Source organism: Dreissena polymorpha, chromosome 9 (assembly GCF_020536995.1).
Source record: "Dreissena polymorpha isolate Duluth1 chromosome 9, UMN_Dpol_1.0, whole genome shotgun sequence".
Taxonomy (NCBI): Eukaryota; Metazoa; Mollusca; class Bivalvia; order Myida; family Dreissenidae; genus Dreissena; species Dreissena polymorpha.
In genome coordinates, this window is record NC_068363.1 from 56,797,567 (window position 1) to 56,824,724 (window position 27,158).

At 36.5% G+C, this 27,158-nt stretch overlaps 2 protein-coding genes across 4 annotated transcripts in view; one reads left to right on the forward strand and one right to left on the reverse strand.

Moving 5' to 3' along the window:
* LOC127844860 (kelch-like protein 24) lies at positions 1 to 16,458 on the reverse strand. Of its 2 annotated transcripts, none has more exons than XM_052375391.1 (4): positions 16,367 to 16,458; positions 9,994 to 10,185; positions 6,159 to 6,294; positions 1 to 5,392 (listed from the first exon to the last, which is right to left on the reverse strand). In XM_052375391.1, exons 2-4 carry the CDS (start codon positions 10,114 to 10,116, stop codon positions 3,777 to 3,779), a joined length of 1,875 nt encoding a protein of 624 aa, XP_052231351.1. In that variant the 5' UTR covers positions 10,117 to 10,185; positions 16,367 to 16,458; the 3' UTR covers positions 1 to 3,776. The 2 variants fall into 2 exon arrangements, with proteins under 2 accessions (XP_052231351.1, XP_052231350.1); XM_052375390.1 differs by lacking the exon at positions 16,367 to 16,458 and adding an exon at positions 12,014 to 12,312.
* Positions 12,430 to 27,158, forward strand: part of LOC127844861 (cytochrome P450 2U1-like) — an 18,846-nt gene continuing 4,117 nt past the window's right edge. Inside the window, exons 1-7 of one of the 2 annotated variants that reach the window (XM_052375392.1) lie at positions 12,440 to 12,575; positions 14,475 to 14,543; positions 14,790 to 15,182; positions 20,914 to 21,093; positions 21,462 to 21,671; positions 22,634 to 22,760; positions 25,402 to 25,667. In XM_052375392.1, coding sequence (XP_052231352.1) covers positions 14,811 to 15,182; positions 20,914 to 21,093; positions 21,462 to 21,671; positions 22,634 to 22,760; positions 25,402 to 25,667 — 1,155 coding nt within the window. In that variant the 5' untranslated portion in view covers positions 12,440 to 12,575; positions 14,475 to 14,543; positions 14,790 to 14,810. Of the gene's footprint in view, positions 12,576 to 14,474; positions 14,544 to 14,789; positions 15,183 to 20,913; positions 21,094 to 21,461; positions 21,672 to 22,633; positions 22,761 to 25,401; positions 25,668 to 27,158 lie in introns of both variants that reach the window. The other variant, XM_052375393.1, reaches the window with a different exon arrangement.

Here is a 27,158-nt window from a genome sequence, read left to right on the forward strand (position 1 = left end):
TATTTTTCACTTTTATTTAAGACTAATATAATAGTATTACAACATAAAGAGTAAGCATGTATAAAACAATACCTAAACAAGCTATAACAATACACTACCTGAAGAATTAACATTTGAAATAACAAAATTGAAAGCGTGGCAATAAGCCATAAAATATAGACCATTACACGCGATTGTAAATAAATAAATAAATGTATACACTACGATTATGTATGTCAAAATAATAACAAAAATACGTTAAATGCATTTCGTTGAAACAGTATTAAAAAAAAGTGCGTCGTATTATTATTTTTTCGTACGACCTTCATAGCCCTAGTGAGCACTGATGTAAGAACTTTTAGAAGCATAATAGTTTATTAACAGTAATTTTCCGTGCAAACAGATCTGCTATAAATAAATACGTTCTGTACAAAGTTTTTGTATTGTCAAAATGAGATTTAGTTCAAAACAGATTCAATACACCATTAACACGCAATGTTTTAAGGATCTTAAATTCATACCATATTTTTTATTTAAGAGGGCTTGAAAGGCACAAAGTTACTCACCTGAGATACAAAGGAACTGACCTGTTCTGTGCCGCCCAATATAACATAAGAACAAATGTTCTTACCAAGTTTCCTGACAAGTGAACTATACATTTAACGTGTAGAGAGCTAACTAGGTTTAATAAAGCCATATGAGGATGAATTGCCCGCCCCCTTGCGGCCAAATTGTTCAATAGACCGGAACACATTTTCTTACCAAATTCATGATGATTGGACAATAAATGTGACTTTTAGAGTGTTAAGAAGTTTTTACTAAAGCCATATCAGAAAAAATGCCCCGTCCACTAACGGCCATGTTTTACGACCAACCGGGACCATTTTTGATCTCGTCCAAGATATCATTGGGATAAATCTTCTGACCAAGTTTCATTAAGATCAGATCATAAATGTTGCTTCTAGAGTGTTAACAAGGTTTAACTATTCACATAAAAAGCCATATTAGGAAAAAATGCAAAGCCTCCTGACGACCATGTTTTTCAACAGGCATGAACCATTTTTAAATTCATACAAAATAGTATTAAAACAAATGTTCTGCAAGTTTCATAAAGATTGGACAATAAATGTGACTTTTAGAATTATAACAAATTTTTATTTTAGCCATTCAAGGAAAAACGCCCGCCCCCTGGTGGCCATGTTTTTCATCCAAACGGAACCATTTTCGATCTCGCCCAAAACATAATTGGTAAATATCTTCTGACAAAGCTTCATGATGATCAGACAATAAATATCGCCTCTAGAGTGTTAACAAATTTTTACCACTGACATATTAAGAAAAATGCCAGGCCCCATGGCGGCCATGTTTTTCATTTGACAACATCCATTTTCATACTCATTCAGGATATTATTCGAACAAATGTTCTGAGAAATTTTCATAAAGATTGGACCATAATTTTGACTTTTAGAGTGCTAGCAAGTTTTACAATATCCATATTTAAAAAAATGCCCCGCCCCTCTGGCGGCTATGTGTTTTTACCAACCGGAACCATTTTCGAACTCGTTTAAGATATAATTGTAATAAAACTTCTGACCACGTTTCATGATGATCGGACAATTAATGTGGCCTCTAGAGTATAAACAAGGTTTTACTACAGCCATTTAATAGAAAATGCCTTGCCCCCTGGCGGCCATGTTTTTTAACCAGCCGGAACTCTTTTTGAACTCGTCCAAGATATCGTTGGCAAAAATCTCCTGACCAAATTTCATGAAGATCGGTCATTAAATGTGGCCTCCAGAGCGTTAAAATGCAAATGATGACGACACATGACGTACGACAGACAAAACGCGAACACAAAAGCTCACCATAAGCACATTGCTCTCAGGTAAGCTTAAAACGGGTACAGATATGGGGCGTGATAAAAAGAATTGTCAAATATTTCAAGAGAAAGAAAACGATCTGTGTAATGTCACAGAAAATGACGATAAATATGATAGAGGACATTTTGTTTCTTTGGGATAATTATTAAATTTTACTCCAAAAAGAAGGGACAAACGGTATGTTCATTACACAGAAATAACATTTCAATTTTGAATTTCTCCTAAATTGACATTTCTAAACGTTAAGTAGTTTAACCAATCACCCAATATACTTATATTTTTATATCTGTAGCATTAGTAAACAAATAAACTAACATATTTATAGTTGAATCATTAGTAATTCGATATACGTACAGTATCATATTTGTTTCATTAGTCACCCAATATAATTACATTCTTATATTTGTACCGTTAGTCCAACAATATACGTACATTATTATATGTGTGACATTAGTCATCCAATATATTAACATTATTATATGTGTATCACTAGTCACCCAATATACTTACATAATGATATTTGTACAATTTGTCCACCAATATACTAGCATTATTTAAATAAATGAATAGTGTTACAACAACATGCACGGAAAGAATTCGCGAAACAAAATATGTTTAAAATATCATCGGTAAAAAAGTAAGTCAGTAACAGAGAATATGATAACAGATAATGATATCCAACGAAGATGATAACGGCAAAAGTAAGTCGAGGCTTGCCGATGCTCTCCTGCCGATATTCATCCGAGTCCAATATCAATCTTCTATTATAAGACGGTATTTATGTATTTAAATTATAATGCAAATTCTATACTCAAAAAATTATGACAAAAATAATTAAATCAACATAAAACTCGCTAAAATTTAGCAATTTACAGTACTGCACAACATGTAAATGAGACAACCTAATAAGGTCAACATGGATCGATACGTTATTAACATATGAAATAGTTCTTGATAAAGTAATACATAATCTCATTTTAGCACATATTGAATAAATATATCATTTCAGCACATACTTAATCAATACATCATTTTAGCACATAGTTAATCAATAAACAAAAACTTGAAGCGAGAAAGTGTTACTTGTCGTGAGATAAAGCATTAAACAACTACAATATGTTTCATAAACAAACACATACAGCACACTTCAGTATGTGCGGACAGCCTCATTCAAATGTGTTAATTGTAAAAACTATAAAACAACACAAACAATTAATTCGTACGAATTTTTAATGATTACCAGCGGAATTCTTAATAAGTGTCTTTAATTGACGTAGATGTATTGCAAAGCTACACGTTGTGTTAATTTAATGGCTGCAAGCACAAGCGTAAGCACAATTGTGATGTACAATGAGATGTGTTACCCCGTTGCCAACACAGCGAACACGCCAGCTGAACAATGATTTACGCGCTTATTATCACAGTTGATATTGTCATGATTGTGAATTTTGGATCGAAAGATGAGGCTTTAAAATAAGAAAATTAAACATGCATGTTAGTTACAGTAGATGGCGATTGTTCGACTTGAAATGGTATTGAAGCGATTTTATTACATTGACGTTTTCTTATTTCATCATATACTTTTGCACTCATATTGATGATGTGTACTATTTACTAATTTTCTCTTCAGCACTGTTGAAATCACGATGCCCCCCATTCATCAACATGTTTAAACCTCCAACAAAAATAGTATCAATTGAATGTGACAATAGAATCAAAAGACATTGCATGACAATCGCAAATGTGGGCGGGGCTTAATTTGTGTTATCGGACAGTGACCTAACAAAACTGTTTGTAGGTGTTATCGGGTCGATATCAGAAGGTAATGTAATACATTAATTAATAATAGTTATTGTTAAAAAAAAAGTAAAATGATATTGTTGACACAATCGAAAAAACAATGTATAACAATATATATTACACAACCCCTATTGCATTCTGGAGGTACTCCTTACGAATGACAATTTTCTCACAACCGAAACACCACCTTGCGGCCGGCATTTCTATCTGCCCTACCATCTTACATCCGTCTGGGTCAACCACCACTATATCTCGCAAGATCGTGTTGTCTGGGGTCTTGCCGCCGACCAAGTGAAGTTTCCCGTTGTGCTGGATCGCTTCAAAATGATGCTGGTTGAAGCCACTTATCTTACCAGCAACTTTTCCGAGCGCGTTTTCCTTCTCTGTGACCCGAACAGGGAAGTTTTTCGGTGAGGATGGGGAGGGTAGGAGAGGAGACACCCTAAGGGAGGTCAAGGGAATCTGCGATGCAGGACGGTCGGAGTCTTCCGTGTCAAAAGAAAACGAAAGTTCTGATAGAGACTTGATTGCTTTTCGAGAGGTGAACGAATCGTCAAGTGATACTACCCGTCCATCGGGGAGGATAATGTACACCTGTTTATCTACGGTAACAGAGCGTGTGATCCGACATGCAAAAGGAAGATCGCCAATGATTGTTGCAGTGCCGAAACGAGTGTCAAAACACTGCACTTTGTCAGAGTCTTTATCAGTTTCGGTGATCCCACCGAATAAGAACACAGCCTCACCGGCGACGGCAGACGACATTGATCTAATGCCTAAAATCAGTTCGCCAGCGATTCGCCATTTCTTCGACCTGAGGTCAAATTCTTCTATATTAGTCAACGCAGGCGCCGTCCCGTCTCTGCCGCCAAATACGTAAATGGCGTTAGTAGTGGCGACCATGCAGTGACCACACCGGCCATTGGTCATCGTGTCGCAGACGATCCACTTGTTTTGCTCAGATTTGTAGACGGCCAACCCTTGCAGCTTCAACCAACCGCCGGATACGTAGATATCCGACCCGTGCGAGCAGACCGCGAATTCGTAGCCTGGATCGTATGGCATTGACGGCAAATAGAACCACTGCTGCTGCTGAAAACTGTAGCAGACGACCTCTTTTGTCGTCTGGAACCGGGGAACTGTTTTAAGTAAGCCGCCTATAATTACCAAACAGTCATTCCGCTCGCTATGCCTACGTTGTTGGAACCGTTTGGAAGAGAAATGTGCTCGCCTCGAAGGAAACAAGTGAAACTTAAACGCGTCTTGAATGCAATCGCTAGCCTTGTCACCCATGTTTAAATCTTCTTCTAAAAGACAGAAAAGATATTCCGGAGTCACCAACGGCAATCTGAGGACTTCGAATATGGCTGCACAATGAGATTGGCGGGAGGGTTCAAACTTCAGCCATGACACCACAGCATCACAGACGCTCTCCTCATTCGGAACTGCGAGTGACTCGCTGCTTAACAGCGCCACCATATCATCCACTTCCAAACTTTGAAAATCGTCCGAATTACATATCTCTGGGAAATGTTCTACAATGCTGATAAGAGTTATTTCCGCGAGGTTTTTGCAATTGTGCGCCCTGGCGATCTTCCAGATCCCGAGACAGTTGTCCTTGGACACTTGGGTCAGAAGGAAGTCCTCGCATCGCTGCTGGAGACAGGGTATCTGTAACATGGACGAGGCCTTGAAGATCTGCTCCGCGTTATTGTGATCAACCACCTCGACACCTGAAGGAAAACAAGAAACCGTCGGAGACGGGTGATGCTCCCCAAAGTTTTTTTTGTCACAATATTGCACTATATATTCAGATAAAAGGAAACGTCTTGAGGGCACAGTAGTTGGGGGAACAATAATTTTTTTATAGAAATTTTCAAAGGGCCATTACTCTTTGAAAAATCATCCGACCATAACCCGCTGATAATATGCACATCTCCTCTTGGTAGTGAAGCTTCCCATAAAGTTTCATTGAATTCCGGTCATTAGTTGCTGAGAAATAGCCCGGACAAAAATTGTGCACGGACGGACGGACGAACAGACGAAGCGGCGACTATATGCTCCCCCCCAAAATAAATTTTGGGGGAGCATAATGAAAACGTTATATTTGAGGCCGCGTTTAGCGGACTGCATAGGCAAATCTGGGACGACAATTACCGCCTTAACTGGATTTTTTTCAGTTTCTGGGTACACACTTTACGCACATTATTTAAGCCCCATTTTCCCAGAGCGATGCTCAATTGTATGTTGAACAGGGGACATAACTTAGGAAATTTGTAACATAACTTACATAAGATAATAACAAGTAAACAAGCACAATTTCAATCTATAAGGCATAATTACGATACAACTTTCGCTCAAAAGCAGTGGCTTCATATTCGAAAGAATCGGGTGCGAAATTATGTGTACATTAAAACTAGTCGTCGAATCTGTTACTTTGCGTAAGCGGTATGTGTTTTAAATAGTATGCAATACAATGGCATGTAACAAAATACCTACCTGTGTACATGTATCGCAATAGACAGTCAAATACGTCGGGCTCTATGTCGTACAGGGTGACAATGCCCCCGCGCGTCTCTATCATGTCGTGGTTGAACATCGCTTCAAAGTACGGTGACATCGCACTCAACACCACCTGAATTCACATCACATTAAACATCAATAATTACCTTGAGCAATATTCACTGGGTAGAGTGTTAATTTAATTATGGTATTTACTCAGTAATATTTATTAATGTTACCAATTATAGATTACTGACCAATTATCCCTATTCGAGAAGTACTTAGTTTCCATGTAGTGATTGACGGTTTAACTGTTTTTACTGAAAATGCCCCGTGTTTTTATGGTGAGATGTTCTTTCAGTTACATGATAATGTTTCTTCATGTCTTATCTGTCTTATTTTCCTTATGACTTCGTCGAAGTAAGAGACCTTTAAGATTGGGCAATACAAGGACTTATATTATCAGCAAGTTATGTGAGTTTTTAAAAAAATATGACGTCTTAATTCTTCACAAGATTACACTGTTGCAAAACAAGACAATCTGCTTTTCTTCCTCGTGGCCATGATACATATTTGATAAAAAAACGAGGTGGGACCAAATTAGACCCCCAGATTAGAATAAAAGGAGGAGTCTCAAGCTACAAAACAAATTACAAATGTTGAGTATTCACTGTATACATATACGGGAAACAAGTTTCCTCCATGGCGGGGCCGATTTTGTGGAATGATTTTAACAAATTTGGTATTGGTCCGCCATACAATATTAAATTTCAGATACGGAATCTTTTGACCTTGCGGTTTCACAAAATGTTTGTTAGAGTTTACGCTATAAACATATGGGGTAAACAAGTAATCCAGATTGGGGGGGGGGGGGCAATTTTCAACTCAGGGACATGATTTGCACAAACTTGGTAGAAGACCACACTGCGCTGCTCCATTCCAAGTACCAAACCTTTGGGAATTGCGCTTTCAGAGAGAGAAGAGTTGTTATATTTTCACTATATACATAAATGGGAAACAAGTAACCCGACGGGTAGGAAAATGTTTGAACCTCGGGACATTATTTTAACAACTTGGTACAGGACCATAATGTGATGTTACACATCCGATTGTTGGGCTTTGGTGTTTCTCGGTGTCGGTGTTTCTAACCTTTTGTCTCTATACATCTGAGGGAAACATTTAATTTACAAGTGTCACAAAGGGCGGAACCAATTAAGTCGCTATGGGAATGATTTAAACGAACTTTGTATAGGGCCCCCATACCATGTTATATGCAAAAATAACATCTTTGGGCCTTGCCATTTAAGATAATATTTTTATATTTATTTTGCTTTACAAAAATATATTTATCAGTTGACCTTTGGGTTTAGTCACTTTCGAATTCATGGAAATGAATTGAACAAACTTAGTAAAGGACCACTAAAGCAGATGTTTTACTCCAAATATTAAACTTTTGACCCCTGTGTTTCAGAAATGTTGTCGTTTTCATTTTTAATATCTATTTATTGCCCAAGAAACCGACAATTGATACGGAACGAAACAATTTGTTCTACTTTTAAAGAGGGTCTATCACAACGGATCACCCCTATGAAAATTAAGTTTATCAATCGGTTCAAAAGCAGAAATCGTTAAAAGAAAAAGTTAACAAACGCCCGCATCTAACGCACGGATGGACGACATACATAGCGGTATCCTGCATGCCCCCCCCCCCCCCCCATTTCAAAATCAGAGAGATAATAGTTGCACGCTAGATAGTGAAAATGGTAACGCTGTTCTCAATAATATTTTTGTTTAAAGAGGACATTCAAATATGCAACTGTTGTCTGTACTAAAAAGTATTTCTGCCAATGAAACAGTTGCTTATTCACCATACTCAAGTGAAATAATCGACATGAGTAAATTAAATCATAGCTGTGAATTTCTGCAACAATAAATATTATCCTACTGTCATTATTTTCAAACAATTTCCACAAAGTCTGTATAGTGATTTCCGTTTGGTCGATTATCGCATCATATTATCGTGAACATAGTGTGCAAGAAAACAGTATTATTTTAAAGCAGGCGATCGTAACCAATAACGATTATGCCTCGGTCTGTAAACACGGGGCTTACAGTGTCGCCCAAAATTAGTCTGTGTTGTCCAACCGGCTAATCAGGAACGAAACTTCCGCTTTAATCGAAATTTTCGTTTAAAGAAATTATTTTTTTAATGAAAATCGAGACAAGGCGGAAATCTGTCGTCACTGCAATGCCTGTGTGGACTGCAACGGCTTATCTGGCACGACACTTAACATACATGCATTAAGCACCGTTTGCACAGAGTTAGGCTAAAGAACAAGGTTAATGCAAAACTGTGTGACGAAACTACAAACATGCACGTTGTTCTGCGGTTGATGTTTATAAAATAGTAAATCGAGCCTGCTAGAGTTGTGTGCATTCGCACCATCATGCGATAGTATCGGTAAAACAAAAACTTAAATCAATCCCCATGAATACTGCTTTTTACGTCGTAATAGCGTATTAACCTGGTAAAACACACTCATGAATGCTTTTGCCATCAAACAGTGTTCCAATGATACGTATCAAATTTGTTTAGTTTTCACGATCCATGTTCAAATCAGAGCCGACCAGACAAATAAAAAAAGAGATGTGACCGCATTTGTTATACTACTCTGTTGTTAATAAAACCAGATACAGACAAACATTTTATAATTGAGCCGCGCTCTGGGAAAATAGGGCGTGTCCGGGGCGACACTTTCCGCCTATATTTGAATTTTTCATCAAAAGCGTTAAGTGATGTCCCTTATTAGCCTGTGCGAAGTTAAAAGGCTAATCTGTGTCGACACTCTACGCACACGCATTAAACCCTGTTTTCCCAGAGCGAGGTTCATATGTATCTGTTATTAAATAGCATTATATAACATAGTAAGGTGAACCAATAATATATATGTTGTCTCCATTTATACATTTAATTACAAATATTGAAATATCTCAGAACGATTTTGTCCTTGTACCACAGTACATAACAAATTTCACCTGAAAAGCCACTAACCAAAACGGTTTTGTCCTTGAAATGACACAGTATATAACTATTTGTCTTTGAAATATCACAGTATGTCATGACTATGTTCTTGAAATACTGTACCTCAGTTTATAACGATTTTGTCATTGAAAAACCTTATCATAGAACTAGTTTTCCCTTGAAATATTTTTTTTTACCGATTTTGTCCCTAAAATATTTGAACTAAGCAACTCATTCAGATGGTAACTAGGTAGGACAGATTAGTGGAATATTAATTGAAGCTTTGGATAAAGAAATGCATTGAAATTTACGCAAATTTGGCGAAAACGACTTCATAATGAATACTGCTGACACAGTTCGTAAATGTAATAAATACCAACCATTGGGTATTGGTTACCTCTCTTCAAAATGATGGTCATCATATTAATATTTGTCAAGTTGCTTAAGTTGTACAAAACAGTATTTATGTTCTTAGGGTCGCATTACAAATATTAGATAAAGCTTTTAAAATGTAAAAAAAATCACACTGAATTGCACTATACAAAGGTGAGCTTAAGCAAATCCTGTTATAACAGGCTTAGGAGTTTTCGAGAAACCGGGACCAGTATATGTATTCATGTGTGTATAATGCTGTGCGTGATGTGCTTTAGCTTAGTATCTTAATTTTTTTACCATCTGGATGTGTATATATTTATTCTGAATTTAGTCAAAGTTATACACATCTACATTTGACTTGCTGCTTCTATTATTTAACTGAAACAAAACTTTCTGCCTAACATTTACATGTAGTCTCAGTACGGCTGCACTCACCTTATGACAGGGGAACACCCTGCCGTCGACGACGATGGTGGTGTCGGCGTGACTTCCGGTACGCAGCATGCTCTCCAAGCCGGCGGTCAGCGTCTCTAGAAAACGGAGTCGCGCTTCGTCCATTGAATGCGCCGGGCAGATGTCGTTGGAATCGTCACTTGCATGTATCTACATCACTGCTTACATCGCGCACTTTAAAATATCGTTTGGCTATTGGATGATTTTGAATACTTTTTGAATATATTTCGTGTTTTTTTAACCCATTTATGCCTAGCGTCTAGAAAAAACGGCCTTGGCAAACAGCGTAGACCCAGATGAGACGCCGCATGATGCGGCGTCTCATCAGGGTCTGCGTTGTTTGCTTAAAGGAATTTCTGTAAGAAATATTCTAAATATAGAAATAAATATACTAGACATCCCTAATTATGGAAATAAATTGATCCAATTTAGAAGGATGGGAGAGTCCACTAGGCATACATTGGTTAAAGGGTTCGTTTTTACACATGCATGTTTTGGTGAGTCTTGGTCAAATTTAATGAACCGAAAACGAATATTTCGTTGAGTAGGCAGAGTACTGATAAATGAAAAAGATAAGAAACATTCTTATCTGTATTTTTACTATCAAGCCTTCATGATCACTGAAGTGTTCAAATGAGTTTGTAATTCTGTTCACAATGTGTTCAAAATTGAATATTTATACAAAATGTATTTAATTACCAGCATACAATGTGAGGAGGGACCGTCCTTGACTTTCGTGAACCATGGCTAAGTAAATATCACCCAACAATTATAACTGACTATGCATGTATCATAAAGGAACTCATCTCATTGTTTCTAGCTTTTATAAACATTTCCAAATATCTTCTGTGCGATTAAAGTTTGCAGAAACATCAGTATAAAACTGTACAACAATACATGGCCACTAAACAAATAAGGCTGACATTTTGAAAAAAATACTAAAGCAAATGTTTATCAGCGAATCAAACAAACAAAGATTTTAAATTTGCGAAAAAAAGTATACGTATATATAGTATGTCTAGTAGTTGACGTAGTAACTATAACAGTAGCAGCAGTAGCAGTAGTAGTAATAGTATAAGTGGTAGTAGTTGTATTAGTATTAGTGGTAGTGATAGAGGTAGTAGTAGTAGTAGTAGCAGTAGTAGTTGTAGTAGTAGCAGTAGTAGTAGTAGTAGTAGTAGTAGTAGAAGTAGTAGTAGTAGTAGTAGTAGTAGTAGTAGTAGTAGTAGTAGTAGTAGTAGTAGTAGTAGTAGAGGTAGTAGTAGTAGTAGTAGTGGTAGTAGTAGTAGTAGTAGTAGTAGTAGTAGTAGTAGTAGTAGTAGTAGTAGAAGTAGTAGTAGAAGTAGAAGTAGTAGTTGTAGTAGTAGTAGTAGTAGTAGTAGTAGTTGTTGATGTTGTAGTTGTAGTAGTAGTAGTAGTAGTAACAGTAGTAGCAGCAGAAGTTGTAGTAGTAGTAGTTTCGTAGTTGTTGTTGCTGTTGCTGTATTTTTATTGTAGCTGTTGTTGAGTATGCTAGTATTGTATTTATTGCAGTTATTGTTATCGGACATAAAGTTGGTGCTTCTACAGAAAGTATTTTGTAACTGAAATTATCTATCTATATATATATATAATGTCTACGCTAGAAAACTTCGATTTTAGACCTGTACTAGTTTCTAAAGGTCGAAATGTAGGACAGCGTGATGTTAATTTAATTGTTTTATTAATCATGATTATTATTAGCAGCTACATAAAGAAATATTTATATAATGACAATTATTTCGTTAATAGAAATGTGTCAACATCAATACAGTATCTATTACTAAGTAATTCACATAAATACACAAGACAAAAAAACAGTAGTCTCAAACCCATGTGCGTTTTAATTTATTCCGTCTTTAAAAATCGGCTTCTAGTAGAATCTACTATAACAAAACGTTTAACGTGAATGAAAAGTATTTGCATTAGATTTTCGTCATTTAAAATCAACATTTACATGAAAACAGTTTAAAATATAACATACCTCGCTCCGTTGAAAGCTAATCGCTAACCGCACATTTGGTGTATTGATATTCTGTATACATGTGCAGTCTATTCATGAGTTAGTTCAAATATTTGCCATAGGACAGAATAAAACCACCAGCCTATGAGCACCCTAATCAAATATTAAAACCACTTTAAACCTAGTTTACGTAAAGGCTTTTCCCTGAGTACGATACATTATCAAATACTTCGCAACAATGCTTTCGTAAATGTTTACATCTGAGGTTAATGCGTTGTAAATGTATACATTAACTAACACAAAGTGCTCAACCAAGCGGCAAAAGAGTTCAAAAGGTAGACGACTCATAACCTATTTTTAGATCTGTTATATACTGTAATCTGTTTCGAAAGTGATTACCTCCCTTTAGGTCTCATGTATATACATGAATAAACTTCACCTTCAATACCGGCGACCTTCACCTTACATAGTAGAACATACACAATTTAACATAACCTTGGAGTATGTAGATTTACGAGCGCGTACGTACAGGCGAATGCTATTCGTATCATAGGGAACTATTCTACTTGCTTTGCCTTGGGTCGTAAGTATGATTTTACATCCAATGAATTAGCCGTTGCATCGTTTCCACCCATGCAGTGGCCACTGTATGTTGTGTTTCGGTTTCCGGCGTGATTTTGTAATAATATATTAACATGTTTTCCCAGTATCAATATCAATGCAGTTTATAATGTCATGTATTTGCTATTGTTCTACGTATAACTTACTATAGGTAGATAAGCGTGTAAATTTAGAAAACAATATTATATATCCAGTATAACGATTATGATAATACGAGTACCGGTAGTTATTTATAGAATCTAAACAACATTAAATTAATGATTAATAACAATGTCTTTTGTGTGTTTTTGTCTGCAATCATGGTTCGTACTTTTTAGTTCGAATGTCACTATTAAGGAAACTCATTCCATATGTATTCCAAGAATATATTAATCTAGTTAATTCTGGCTACCATATCTTTAAATGTCGCTTTTTATGATTTTTGACAAGCGCGACTTTATAGTTATGGACCAACCCCTTTAGGAAAGTCAACCAGAAATTCCCAAAAAGTTCACAGTTAACAAAGACCGGTCCAAAACAGCATTTAAATGCAGTTATTGGTCCAAATTTATCAACCACTTGATCGGAAAGATTGACATTTTTCACATTTAACTGATATATTCTTTCACAAAATACCATCTTCAACATTTAAAATTTATCTATTCTGCTCTTACATATCGAGAAAAACAGCGATGTGACAGACTTTCTTGAAATGCGAATCTCCCGAGATTTCACGGTCATATGACGTTATTTCTATTTTTAGTAACATACCATGTGCTCAAGTGTTTTCAAATTAAGAATGACATTTCCCGGTATTTTAGATTATTTTGGCGTGTTTTGAAAACAAATTGTTGTGTAAATACAAACTCAAGGTAAATATTAATTAAAACTACCTAATCCACAAATAATAGATTTCATTAAACGAAAGTAATGTTTACAATTTCAGCAAAAAATGTTAAGGTCGAACCGAAAGTATCCAAATGAAAACTCGTCACCTGACAAAGCGACAATGGCGTCAAAATTGTGAATTTCAGACTTATGAGAGTTATTTTCATCTAACCTTAACCTTAAAATATTCCCCGATGCAGTAATTTATATTCATTCACCAATATACGTAGAAATGTATTCAGGAAAATGAGCTTTCTTTGATTTATAGCGTGACATCAATATGTTACGACTCTGGTTGACTTTCGATACAGGGTTGGCTTCAGCGTACAGGTATGTCAATACTATATAAATTGTACGCTGAAGTTTCTTTAGCTAATATTAATCATGATAAAGAATTAGTTACTAAATAACATTGTTTTAAATTTAGATTAAACGAATTCACAAAAAGTTGTTATCCGGAATTTCACTCCGATAGAAAATCCCTTCTTACACGCGGTATTAACAAAGCTGTTCCATTTTATACATGAATATTTATGCATTAAAATAATTTCAGATAAGTCACTTTGTGATTTTGAAAGGATATTACATGTGTCGTCTTTGGATGTACCCAATAGATAAGTGCTTTTTTTCACAGTGAAACCCAAGTCGTATTAATTAGACTGATATGACTAAAGGAAGACTGTCAAAGCGTTTGGAGTCAAGAAATTATTTCTTACCTGTTCAAATCATACGTTGTTTCTAAGTCGCTGGTTTTAAAAGCAATTTCGGGTGCAAAGTAACTTTTTTTTAACCCAGCCCGGAACTGTAATAATGTCCCTTTCAATTTGATGGCGTTGTGAGTAATTCGGTGGTTATTTGGATGTTTTTTATGTATTTTATATTGCTAATGATGATGATGATGGTGGTGAAGATGATGATGATGATGATGATGATTATGATGATGATGATGATCATCATCATCATCATCATGATCATGATGATGATCATGAAAAAGAAGAAGATGATGATGATGAGGAGGAGAAGAAGGACAATGATGGTGACGATGAAGATGTTCCTTATGTAGGTAAGAAGTAGTAGCAGGAGCAGTAGAAGTTATTGTAGTAGTACAAGCAGTAGCAGCAGAAGCAGTAGCAGCAGCAACAGTAGCAGAAGTATATGATGATAATTAGAAAAAGGAGGAAGACGATGCGGATGTAGTAAATTGTTATTTCGGTCATCGTAATTATTATTTGTCTGATGGATATTCAATTGGCCATTCATACTTTTTCGTATGCACTGTTCATGAGCAGATGTGTTGATCTTTTCACAGTATCCGCGCCAAACAGCGGCCATGCTGACGTTCATTATCGGCGCCATCGCCGTCGTTTTACTCCTAACACATCTGTACAGCGCATGCGCAAAAAACCACCGTCAGTACGGTGACATACCCGCTGTCGACGGTCGACTACCGATCGTTGGTAACATATTCGATTTGTCCAAAACGCATATAGTCCTGACCGACTGGTACCGGAAGTACGGTTCCGTCTTCAGGTTCAATCTATTTGGGGAGGAAGTAGTAGTTCTCAGCAGCTACGAGAGCGTGTTTGAGGCCTTGGTGACGCGCGGAAGCGACTTCGCCGGCCGGCCGCACATGTCGCGCACGGACTATGAGGGTCGGAACCGGAACTCGATTGTGTGGCAATCGTACACGCCGAAATTACAGGTAATCTACGATTTGCCGTTTATACTGTTAATATGTTGTTTTTGTTTATTTAAGATTTGAAACTAGTGTTTACTATTACTGCATCCTTCTAAAAGCCGAAATGTTTATACACCAGTATTCAGGCCTTAACATGAAAGTTATCCAACACTCTTTAGTTTGTGTAATTGCGATTTTCTTTTTGCCGTAATCATAGTTCATTGTTATATGGATAATACGCCTTTTAAAAAGTGTTAACGTTCGCAAGTGCCCTCAAAATCACCCAAGTTCACGAGCCTAAAACTTTTTTCGCGTCTCTGCGAACGTAATTATACAAATTGTATTGTCGCCTGTATAGCAATAAAACAAACAGCGGACGATAAACAACTTTTACGCGTACAATGACTGTAGAGATGTCTTACCTGAAATTATGATATTAAAGGGACTTTATCACAGTTTGGCAAGATGACAATTTAAAAAATGTTATACATTCAAATAAGAATGTGTGCAAAAGATTCGAACACGCAGAACGACACATCTGACTAACAACAAATGTTTAAAATATCGGTTTGTTGATTGCTGAATCACATCGCAAAAATATAAATCACATCTGTAGCGTTTTCCATCTTTAATTAAAATAAAGTATATTTCCGGCATAGCGTTTAGCTTACATCGCCATTGCAAAAGCCTGCGTGGTTTTGTGGCAGAACATTCGCTGTTTTTCGAGAAGTCTTTTGTTGGAGCCATTGCGAAGGGACTTTCTTTTGTTAGATATATTTCTTTGTTATACAACAATGTATTTCAAAAAGTCAAAAATCTGCGAATAAGTTACTATTATCAAACGACAAGCATACTCAACTATTATATCATGAACCGTAGCTTTGAACATTGATAAATGTGGAGCGGTGTTCGAGTTGTAATCAACGGATTACCGCACATTTTTCCGGTTCTCGGCCAGGGCACTGGATATTTAAAAAACGCTTATAAACTTGAGATAAACTTGTAGAAAACACAGGAAGAACGTGTTTATCCGTGCTAAACACCAAACTTGTTAAAGAGCCAATGTATAGTTTCTAAATTCCTTGCTTACGAATATTGCCTCTTCCGCATAGTGTGTCTGCATCACGCTCATATGACCCTAAAATACATTCCCATGGTCAAAATATGCTTGCCAGTTAAATCTTAAAACAAATACGAAAATAGCATACCTCAAATGAAACAAGCATTATCAACGGTCAAATATTGACACAGTCTGGTCAGGATCTACCCTTTTCCGCTTATGAGACCACTTAAACACGCGTGACTTTACAGCGACATGGTAGCTCCTGACCAGTCTGAACCGCGCAAATGCGGGAAATATTCGTCAATCATACCTCATAATGACTGGCCCAATTCGCACTTACGTAAAATAAATATATGGTGCATGAATTGTTTCTTTTATTAGTAACTTAGCAAACTTTCGTACAAAAAGTCGCACTTGCATCATGACCTAATGTAGATATTTAGTCAAATTTATTAAAATAAGCGTTTGAAGAAGGGTATTCACAAGCTTCCGTACGTCTTAATCGAAATTTTCTCCAAATGTTTAAGTTTCGGAGTATATAATATGTTTTTTCATTATTTGAGAACTGTATTACAAATATTATATAGATGAACTAGTTTTTCTTCTTTTTTACCACATAGATATATATGTATAGGCTCAGATTAATAAAAAAAATCATTAATTTAAATAATATAAGAGATAAGTGTTATAAATTAAAACATATATTATTGCACATGTTTCCTCATGTCACGAGTTTCTTGGGCATCGATTCAGATTATGTATAAACTACCATGCTAATATATCGATGATATTGAAAGGGCGGTAATAAGCAAACGTTTTTATGTGTAATTAACAGGTTCATCTCCCTTTGTACATTTATAAACCAAAACCATGACTTAATTGTTGAGTAAAAATATCAGCATAAATGTATTAACGTTTAAATATAAATCTTTATATAACACATGCAAGATTATGATAGGCGTGACCTTGTATTCAACAGGCTCCTATGGGAAATCCTTATTTAAATGAGCCGCGCTTTGCGAAAAGGGTTTTAAATGCATGTGCGTAAAGTGTCGTCTCAGGTGAGCCTGTGAAGTCCGCACGCTGTCGTATTAGATTTTGATCGTAGCAATTTTGTTTTCGGTGATTGAAAATTGTGCAATTTCTAATTCACCGTACTAATTGTTTAATACTATCATTATATATGAATATCGGGCGAAAAGAAAACCACTGTTAAAAATCTCTAGGGAATCCACGTAAATATATCTTCCTGGTTGCATTATACACTTAATGGAGGAAAGAAATTAATAGAGATTATTCAGGTGTTAACATTTATGCGTCTTAAGCTTATCGGGTGATCAATTTTCGGAAAATAGAACATAATAAATGCCATCTGTCTCGTTTTCCTTGTAAGGTCACAGGGACAAGGCAGTATAGTCCTCGTTTGCCATTTGATCAGCGTGCAAACATAATTCGTCCCTTGGTACAAAAATGTACCATGTGACATTGAGATTAGAAGGCACATGGTACCTTTTTGCACCAAGGGGCGAATTATGTCACAATTAGGTACCTTTAACAAAGAGTATTTTACAGCCATTAAAAAGATCACTGTCTACAATATCGCATATAAGGCGTAACAAAAATATTTGTTTGTTTCCGGTGGCCCGACCCTACCTAATGTTTTGCCGCCGGTCCTTATCTTTGTTTAGCCCAAAATTCGAAAAAATCGGACCGCGTATTTTTCGGCGACGCTCAATAAACTTTTCTACGTCATCCGCATATCATTTTTATTGTTATTGAAGCGCACGTGGTAGCTGGCCAATCAGCAATAAGTTTGCTCACACATAATATTGGGTCATTCATGCGCAGACACTGTACACTTGGAATACACAGTCAGTTGATCTTGTCGTCTGCCAACAATATAGCGGCCGATGGCAAACGTCGTATTTAAAGATTAACAAATCAAAAGAAGCGTACCAATAAATAAATTATTTCTAAGCTGAATACTTAACACCTTTCTCCCGACTATCGATCAGAATTAAAGGATGATAATTAAATAATTAGTTCTATTTCGACGATGTTACACCTTTTTGCCGATTATCGTTTGAAATTAAAAGGTGATAATTAAGTTGTTTTTTATCCACAAAAATTGCTATTGTAAAGCAATATGTCAACCAAATTGTATATTTGCTAGGGTTTGCAATGACTGCAGTCAAACGATATTCACATTTTATTTAATGTGGCAAACGCGTACAATTTTTCGGACTGTCGTTTTCGGATACATTTTTTTCGTCAGTTATAATTTATTTTCGAAGTTCTTTATAGAAGAAATAGAATGACGAATGCACATGCGGTGATACGGACGGTGTGGTTTATAATATTTTAAATTGTATTCACCTGAAAATACAATTGGAAAGACTATAAAAAAGAACAATTAGTAAGGGCTCTGGATGGGGTGGGGGATCTGCCCTTTATTCCTGTTGGATTCCCGCGGCTGCGGTTCCAAGACCCCCGGCCTAATTTTCAGGATTTCAAATTTGGACCAATCGACACCCCTATTAAATGTACATCTATTAAATAACTTATGTTTGTACTTTGACAAGTACCATACTAATTATTTCTATATTGAAAAATGTATGTTACATTAAGATATGTGATATGCCCTTGTTGTCATCAAAAGAAATATAAACAAGTTGATAGTAAATGTATATGTAATTATTTCAAAACCAGTTTTCGCGCATCGAAAAACAAAAACCTGAATGGCTCAAAGAAATTTTGGGACAGCGCTAGCCCTGGTAGATAGACCCCACGACACCAGTACATAATATAATCTGAAAATGTGGTCCTTTGGAAGCATAAACTGCATCCAAGATATATACCGGTAATAGCACACCCAGTTTGATTGGGTCTGTTAGTGGTGATAATGTTACATGCAACACCACTCGCGTCCCCCTAGCATGGCTTTTGGGCTATTTAATATATTATAAATTATAAATAATATAGTATATACTCCATGATCCCAAAGGAACAGAAAGTATAGAAACACTGAATCCCTATAGACACTGAGGGTCAAGCTTACTGCGACTTTAGTTATGCCTTTTATTGGTCATAAAATGGACTATTAAAGCCGTTGCCAGAAGTCAACATTAAACTCGGAAATAAGGGAAGCAACAAATGCAAAATTAATGAACAGCAAGTTTTTATTTCATTAAAGCATTTAAATAAAGCCATTTAGCATTGCATACATCACCAAATTTATTGTACATACAGTTGTACACAAAAAATGAGAAGAAGATGCACCATGTACGACATTTTCTAAAAAAAAATATTTTTAAAAATAAAATTATTTGCCTACCTACCTTCCCTAATTTTTAAGGCCATGTCAGTGGAAACAAACATATTTTTTCTTAGGCCTAAACGTTTGTGATATGCGATTAGATTGAAGATAAGCCCTATGCTATTATAATACAGGAACTCTGGAAGATTTGATTTCGCCGTTTTCGGTTATAGTGCTTTTCGATGCGACATCACACGAGTATCAAATAAAATTGAGTTATTTTCTCCGCTTCCAAACACGTCAGGCTCACTTTATTGCACTTTATTTTCAAAACGAAATGAGTTTTAGAATAAGTTTTCATCAGTTTGCCTGATGTTTGTTCTTATGTTTTCCTTAATGCCATAGTATCGGCCCTCCTCATAGTATCGGTGCCTTTAAAGAAAAACCCTCATGATGTGCTGAAAAGTTAAAGTTTTTTTCCATGTTTAAAGTTGTAATTTATTTTATTGTTATCTATGACTATTACGACGATCATTTTCATGAGTACCGGTGTTCATTGGAAAGTAGGTCATGCTTAATCCAGGGTGATGCTATGATTTTAAATTACGTAACACACACTTATGTTAGTTTTTTTATGTATTAATAGTAGTTTTATCAAATGTTTTAAAAGCCGATTAGTTTTTAATACAATTTAAAAATATTTGAAGAACAACATGAGCAAGATTTTCGTTTTTCCAATAACTAAAAATACTATTTTAAGAACAATCACATGCACAGAGTAACACAATTTAGCAACCAATAAGAAGGGCCGATATCATGAGACCCATTGTATATGATACAGATTATTATAGGGAGATCTCATAAGAAATCAGGTCCTGGTTCTACCCGGGAAACGGACTCGAGAGTGTCTCAATAAACCTTAGGATTTGGATGCTATCGTCGTAAATAAGATAAGTTTTAACGAGGGGTGACAACGAATAGCTAAATAAGTATTTGATTATTCGTTTATTAAAGTAATAGCTATTTGCCGAAAAGGATGTTTAATTGAGTTGAATTGTGCATTATGAGCCTGATAACAGATCGACGTTGACAATTTCATCTATGCTATTATCAGTGACGGCAACATGCCAACAAACTTTCTTTCACAACGGTAGGGTGAAAGATCGATTTTGACTATCATGTGTATTGTTCTTTATTAGATCTAATAGTTGCAGCTTTATATGTCATTAATACGCTTATAACAAAACCAAATGATGAAAACTGTATTTGAACAGCAAACATATATTAGAATAGTCCTAATTACATACATGTATAATAGGTTGGTTTAAACCTAACTAATTATCGCATTTTCTTTAATGGTGACTGGAATTTAATGAGCTTTAAATTTGAAACAGCCTATGGGAGAAAATTTAATTAAAATCTTATTATCGTTTAAGTTTCTACGGAAGCAGATACATTCCTCATTGCGCATGTACGGAAGTGGCTTGGGTCGTCTACAACACCGGTGCGGGTTCGAGCTCGAGCAGTTGTTGGACCGGATCGAGTCCCAACCGGACTTGACCTTTGACCCTTGGAGTCTACTGTACGACTCCGCGTGCAACATCATGCTAGATCTGGTGTGTACCACCCCTGATGTTTATAATGAACGCTCGAAAGGGAAACGATAAAGCAATATACTTGTCCTTACCTTTGTCCATTCTTCCCGAACAATATGTTTAGTGCAAAATGGATTTCGCTCAAACTTTCACGTCTGACTGACGTCAATGATGATGATGATGTTTAGGAGGAGGAGGAGGATGAAGAGGATAAATAATGATGCTAATAATTATGAAAAAGAAGAAGATGATGATAATGATGATGATAATGATGATGATGATGATGATTATGGTGATGATGATAATTATGCTGATGGTGTTGCTGTTGTTGTTATTGTTGTTGTTAAAAACTGACGCACGATAGTGTAAAATGCGCGTTCCAATTGTAGACAATAGGCACAAGATTTCCGTATGAAGGAGAAGATTTATCCCAGCTCAAGAAAATTAACGGCCTGTTTAATCATTCCTTCGGGCCCGGGGTAAGCCGCATTTTGGACCGGTTTCCGTTCCTCAACTGTATACGAGACGAGTTCAAATCTCTGAAGACCGCGGTTGATATGCGTAACAGCTTCTGGGCGGACCATATCGGTAACCTACAGGTATGGTGAACGGACTGTATGAACGGTGAGACGAGTGAAATAAGTATACCCCTGCATTAATAAAGATGGCTTATACTGTCTGTATGTACGTCCGTAGTTATGTCCATAGCAATAGAAATGCCCGGCGAGTTGATCACATACTTTTCAACGTACAAAGTTAAAAGTTGCACTAATTGTTCCTTTTTATGTGAAGTTGTGCTTGTTCTATGTTTATTACCCTACGTTAACAATTGCTTAAGTTATGCCGCAATTTGAGCTGATAATTTCAATTACACGATACATAACATCTATCTGCTTATTAAGACATGTGGTTAAAGGGTTATGCGTCACTACTGTAACAAGTTCTAGTTATGTTATAATTTAACGACATCGACTGTTAGCCGGGCTTTAATAGCTCAGTTTGTAGACTTCTGCACTCATCAATTCTGTTTGTTATGGCGCATCACAGCTCTGATACATAACTTTTGTTGGGAGTGTTCATGTAATTATTACCATTTCCCATCCTTCCAAAAACCCAAGATTTCAGCAGAGCAGGGCACTTGTCCTTTACTGAAATAAATATGCGCTGTTTGTAATATTTACCGCTTAGAGTAATGATGATTATGATTATAATTAGAGTCGTGTTCTGTGAAAACTGGGCATAATTCATGTGCGTAAAGTGTCATCCCAGATTAGCCTGTGAAGTATGCACAGGCTTATCAGGGACGACACTTTCCGCCTAAATTGAAGTTTTGCTAAGAAGAGACTTCATTTAAACGAAATATGTCATAAAAGCGGAATGTGTCGTCCCTGATTAGCGTGTGCGGACTGCACAGGCTAATTTGGGACGACACTTTACGCACATGCATTATGCCCAGTTTTTTCCCGGAACGCGACTTAATATTATTACGATTATTATATTTATAATGATGATTAGCCATTGTATGAACTGTTCATGCTCTCACATCACTCTTCCCATGTAGCGTCCCAGTACCCAGGACGAGTGCGTGATACAGAGTCTCAGAGACCTCGCGGCCAAGAGCTCGAACTCGCACTTTGACATCTCTGAGGCCACTCTGAAAGAGACCTTCACCAATCTCATACTGGCAGGTATAAAAAACTGGGCTTATTTCATGTACGTAAAGTGTCGTCCTAGATAAGCCTGTGCAGTCATTATGATGATGAGGAGGAGGAAGAGGAGGAGGAGGAGGATGTCATTAAAGCAGTTTAGTCAGTAGTTTTGCTCATTTGTTGTCTTAATCTACATTCACTAATGTCATGAGCAGATATGTTACTATTACTGTTCACCGGTAGTCTTAAATTACTCACAAACGTCACTGTCGCAGCCTTTTAATACTCATCCTGATATTAACCCTTCACAAAACATATCATACAAATACACAGGAAGTATCAGAATATGCCTAAGTACAGAATTTCAAAAAGAACGTGTAATTACATCCAATAAAAAGCAATGTCAGTATGTTGTGGATTGCACGCGCTATAGTATGGTTATATTGACAGTCATTCTTGGTTTGAACAACTCGATTCCCCTTTACCATTAAATTGCGAAGCGTTTTAAATTTAATGGGTACGATTTCAAAGATTCTGTAACATTTGGGAATACCCGAACCTATGAGGCTTTGAAACAACTAAAGCTATATAGTTGGTTTTATAATTGGCCCTCTTGGTTCAAAAAAATACCATGTGACATTGAAATTAAAAGTCTTCCTTTTTGCACCGATGGGGCGACTATATCAGTACTTTTATCTTAATTTGGATTTTATCATTGTGTCCTCTTTCCGAAACATGTTATCCTAGACAAATGGGCCTGATACTTTGACCCAATCGTTTGGTTAAATGTGCAGTTGAAATGCATTTTAATGCAATACATTATTATTATTATAAATAATTGTTAATAATTATATAACACATTTTGCCATACATTTCCATAATTCACTCACAACGTTTATTTGAATGCATACAATTGAAATAATTCATATCAATTAACTGCTTTACACGTTTTTTATAAAGCAAGAGTATCCTGAATGATTTGTAGTAATAGAACTGCAAGATTCCGTTTTTTATGCTCACCTGATTGCTCAGGTGAGCTTTTGTGACCGGTCTTTGTCCGTCGTCTGTCCGTCCGTCCACATTTGTTCGTAAACACTCTAGAGGCCACATTTATTGTCCGAACTTTATGAAACTTGGTCAGAAGCTTTGTCCCAATGAAATCTCGGTCGAGTTCAAAATTGGGTCGTGCCGGGTCAAAAACTAGGTCACTTGGTAAAAAAAAAACAAGAACAAAAACTTGTAAACACTGTAGAAGTCACATTTCATGCCCAATCTTCATGTTACTTTGTAAAAATGTTTGTCTTAATGATATGTTGGTTGAGTTCAAAAGTAGTTCCGTTCCGTTGAAAAACATGTCCGTCAGTGGGCGGGGCAGATTTCCTTATTTGGCTATAGAGAAACCTTGTAAACAATCTAGAAGTCACAATTTTTGCCCAATCATTATGAAAGTTGGTCAAAACATTGGTTTTATTGATATCTCGGATGAGTTTGAAAATGGTCCAGATCGGTGAAAAAACATGGCCGCCAGTGGGCGGGGCATTTTTCTCTACATGTATATAGTGAAAACATGTGAACACTCTAGAAGTCACATTTGGCAAAATTTTCATGACATTTTGTAAGAACATTTGTTTCCTTGATATGAGCGTTGAGTTCGAAAATGGTTCCAGTCAGTTGAATAACATGGCTGCCGAGTGGGGGCAGTTTTCTTATATTTATATTGTAAAAAAAGCTTGTGAACGCTCTAGAAGTCACATTTTTTGCTCAATCATCATGAAACTTGGTGAAAAGATTGGTTTTTATATATTTCTCAGATGAGTTCGCAAATGGTCGCAATCGGTAAAAAAACATTGCCGCCAGGGGGTGGGGGCAGTTTCCTTATGTGACTAGAGAGAAACCTTGTGATCGAACACTATAGAAGTCACATTTTTTGCATAGTCATCATGAATCTTAGTCAATACTTTGGTTTTATTGATTTCTCGGACAAGTTGGGAAATGGCTCAGATCGATGAACACACACTTTTTAGCTCACCTGATGGCTCAGGTTAGCTTTTAGGATTGGTCTTTGTCCGCCGTCCGCCTGTCCACATTTGGTTTGCATTCTTTATCAAAGTTGCTGAAAGATCTCGGTCAAGTTTGATAATGAGCAAAATCACATAATTAATGCCATAATTATTGCCCTTAGATTATCCAAATTTTCATTATATTATACATAATCCTTGTAAACACTCTAGAGGTCACAATTTTGTTTCAGATTTTATTAATTTTGGTAATAATATTTATTTTTCTAAGCAAAGTTTGATGTTTGGTAAGGGGAGTAAACTCAAAATAAAGGTCACCAGATCAAATCTTACAAAAACCAAAACACTCCATATGCCAGAGTTTTGGTTCAATAATGATGAAACTTGACCAGGATGTTTGTCTGGACAATATCTAGGTCAAGTTTGACGTTTGGTAAAGATTGAATGAACCGACTTCTCTCAGGTGAGCGAACTAGGGCCATTTTTGCCCTCTTGTTTCGTTTTTCCTCTTAGTATAATACATTGAAAACATAAGGACGTAATTGTGTTATTCACTTAATAAAGAATACTTGTAGCTTTTTAAAACTAAGAAAACAATGTGAATTTTACTAACGTGCATACTGACGCAAAGAAACTGATAATGTACTTTCTATGTATCTTAGGAACGGACACCACTACCACCGCCATCACTTGTTTATTACTGGTTCTACTCCACAAACCGGAAATTCAAGACCGCATGTACCAGGAGCTAGACCACGTGGTCGGCAGATCGCGTGCCCCGTCGCTTAGCGACCGCTCTTCGATGCCATATACGGAGGCGTGCTTGTTCGAGACTTTGCGGTTAATATCGCACGTGCCGCTTGCGGTGCCACACGCTACAATCTGTGATACCACTGTCCTTGGAAAGAGGATTCCAAAAGATACAACGGTAAGTCGCAACCATTTCATCGTCAGATCCCTTTATTATTACATCAATGACACTTCGTTCTTTATCATGATTCACGCAAAACATGCCGAAAAAAATACGAATTTTAAAGATCGACAAATCATGTTCACTCGTAATAATTACATTTTGTGTGGTTAATTTACTGGTTACTGTCTTGAGTAAGTGCAGAATTACCAGTATGCTATACTAGGACTAGCGTCGATACAAACAACTAAAAATTAAACACGTTCAGAAAAAAATTAGCCCCAGCTTAGCCTGTGCAAAACGAGACTCAAACAATATGGCATTAGACCATTGGCCAATGGTCTGTTTTGTGGAAAAAGTTGATGTGAATCGCGCTGCTAATTTTGTTTCAGCGTATTTATTAATGCCTTATTGCATAGAAACAAATGTAAACAATATACGCTTTCGACTAGTTAAATTGCCCCGCGTTCTCTTCATCCAAATTTGGAATACGCTTACTTTATATCACTAACTCCGACTATCCCCGACGCTTTCCGATGAACGGATGTGTTTGTCTGTCGGCAATAATGATAACATCCATACACTGTCGGTGGTTTATGCTATATAAGAAAAGACATATGTCAATTAAAATTTGAAACCACCTTTAAACAATTCAATCTGTGCTATTCAAGTTAACCGGGTAATGTCAAGTTGTATGCATTCGGGTGGCGTGGGTGTTGGCTGGTAAAAATAAAATGTGCCCAATCGGCAGTGCGTGGTCCCATAGTATATTTGAACAGAAAAGGAATTAGTCGGTCTTTTGGAAAACCGGGCTTTATGTATGTGCGTAAAGTATCGACCCTAGATTAGCTTGCCTTTACTGGGAGGACACTTTCCGCCTAGACTGGATTTTCGTTTAGAAGAGACTTCAGTTACACGAACATTTCCATAAATGCGGAAAGTTAGGTCCTAGATTAGCCTGTGTGGAATAAACAGTAATGCACAATATGCATTACGCCCGCTTTTACGATGACCAGCGCATATGTATTCATATCGTGTTTGCAGCTCCTAGTTTACAAGCACCAATATGTTTATATACACGACCTTATTACCGTTTTTTTTTTAAACATGGAATGATTAAAAGAGCGTTGTTGTTTTTTTCTCGTTTATTTTTCTTCATTTGTTTTCTTTTTATCGAAAAGCTCATGTCATCAGATGTTTATTTACAGGTCTATATCAGTAAACCCCACATTCATGCTTTTATTATACCCCCATTACCATTGGGTAATGGGGGCTATATAGGAGTCAATTTGTCGTTCTGTCGGTCGGTCGGTCGGTCTGTCGGTCTGTCCCGAAATTTCATCCGATCTTCACCAAACTTGGTCACAAGTTGTATCTTGATGATGTATAGGTCAAGTTTGAATATGGGTCATGCCGGATCAAAAACTAGGTCACGGGGTCACTTAGTGTGTTTTAAACCGAAAGTTTGTCCGGACCATAACGATGTCATTTATCGTTAGATTTTAAAAT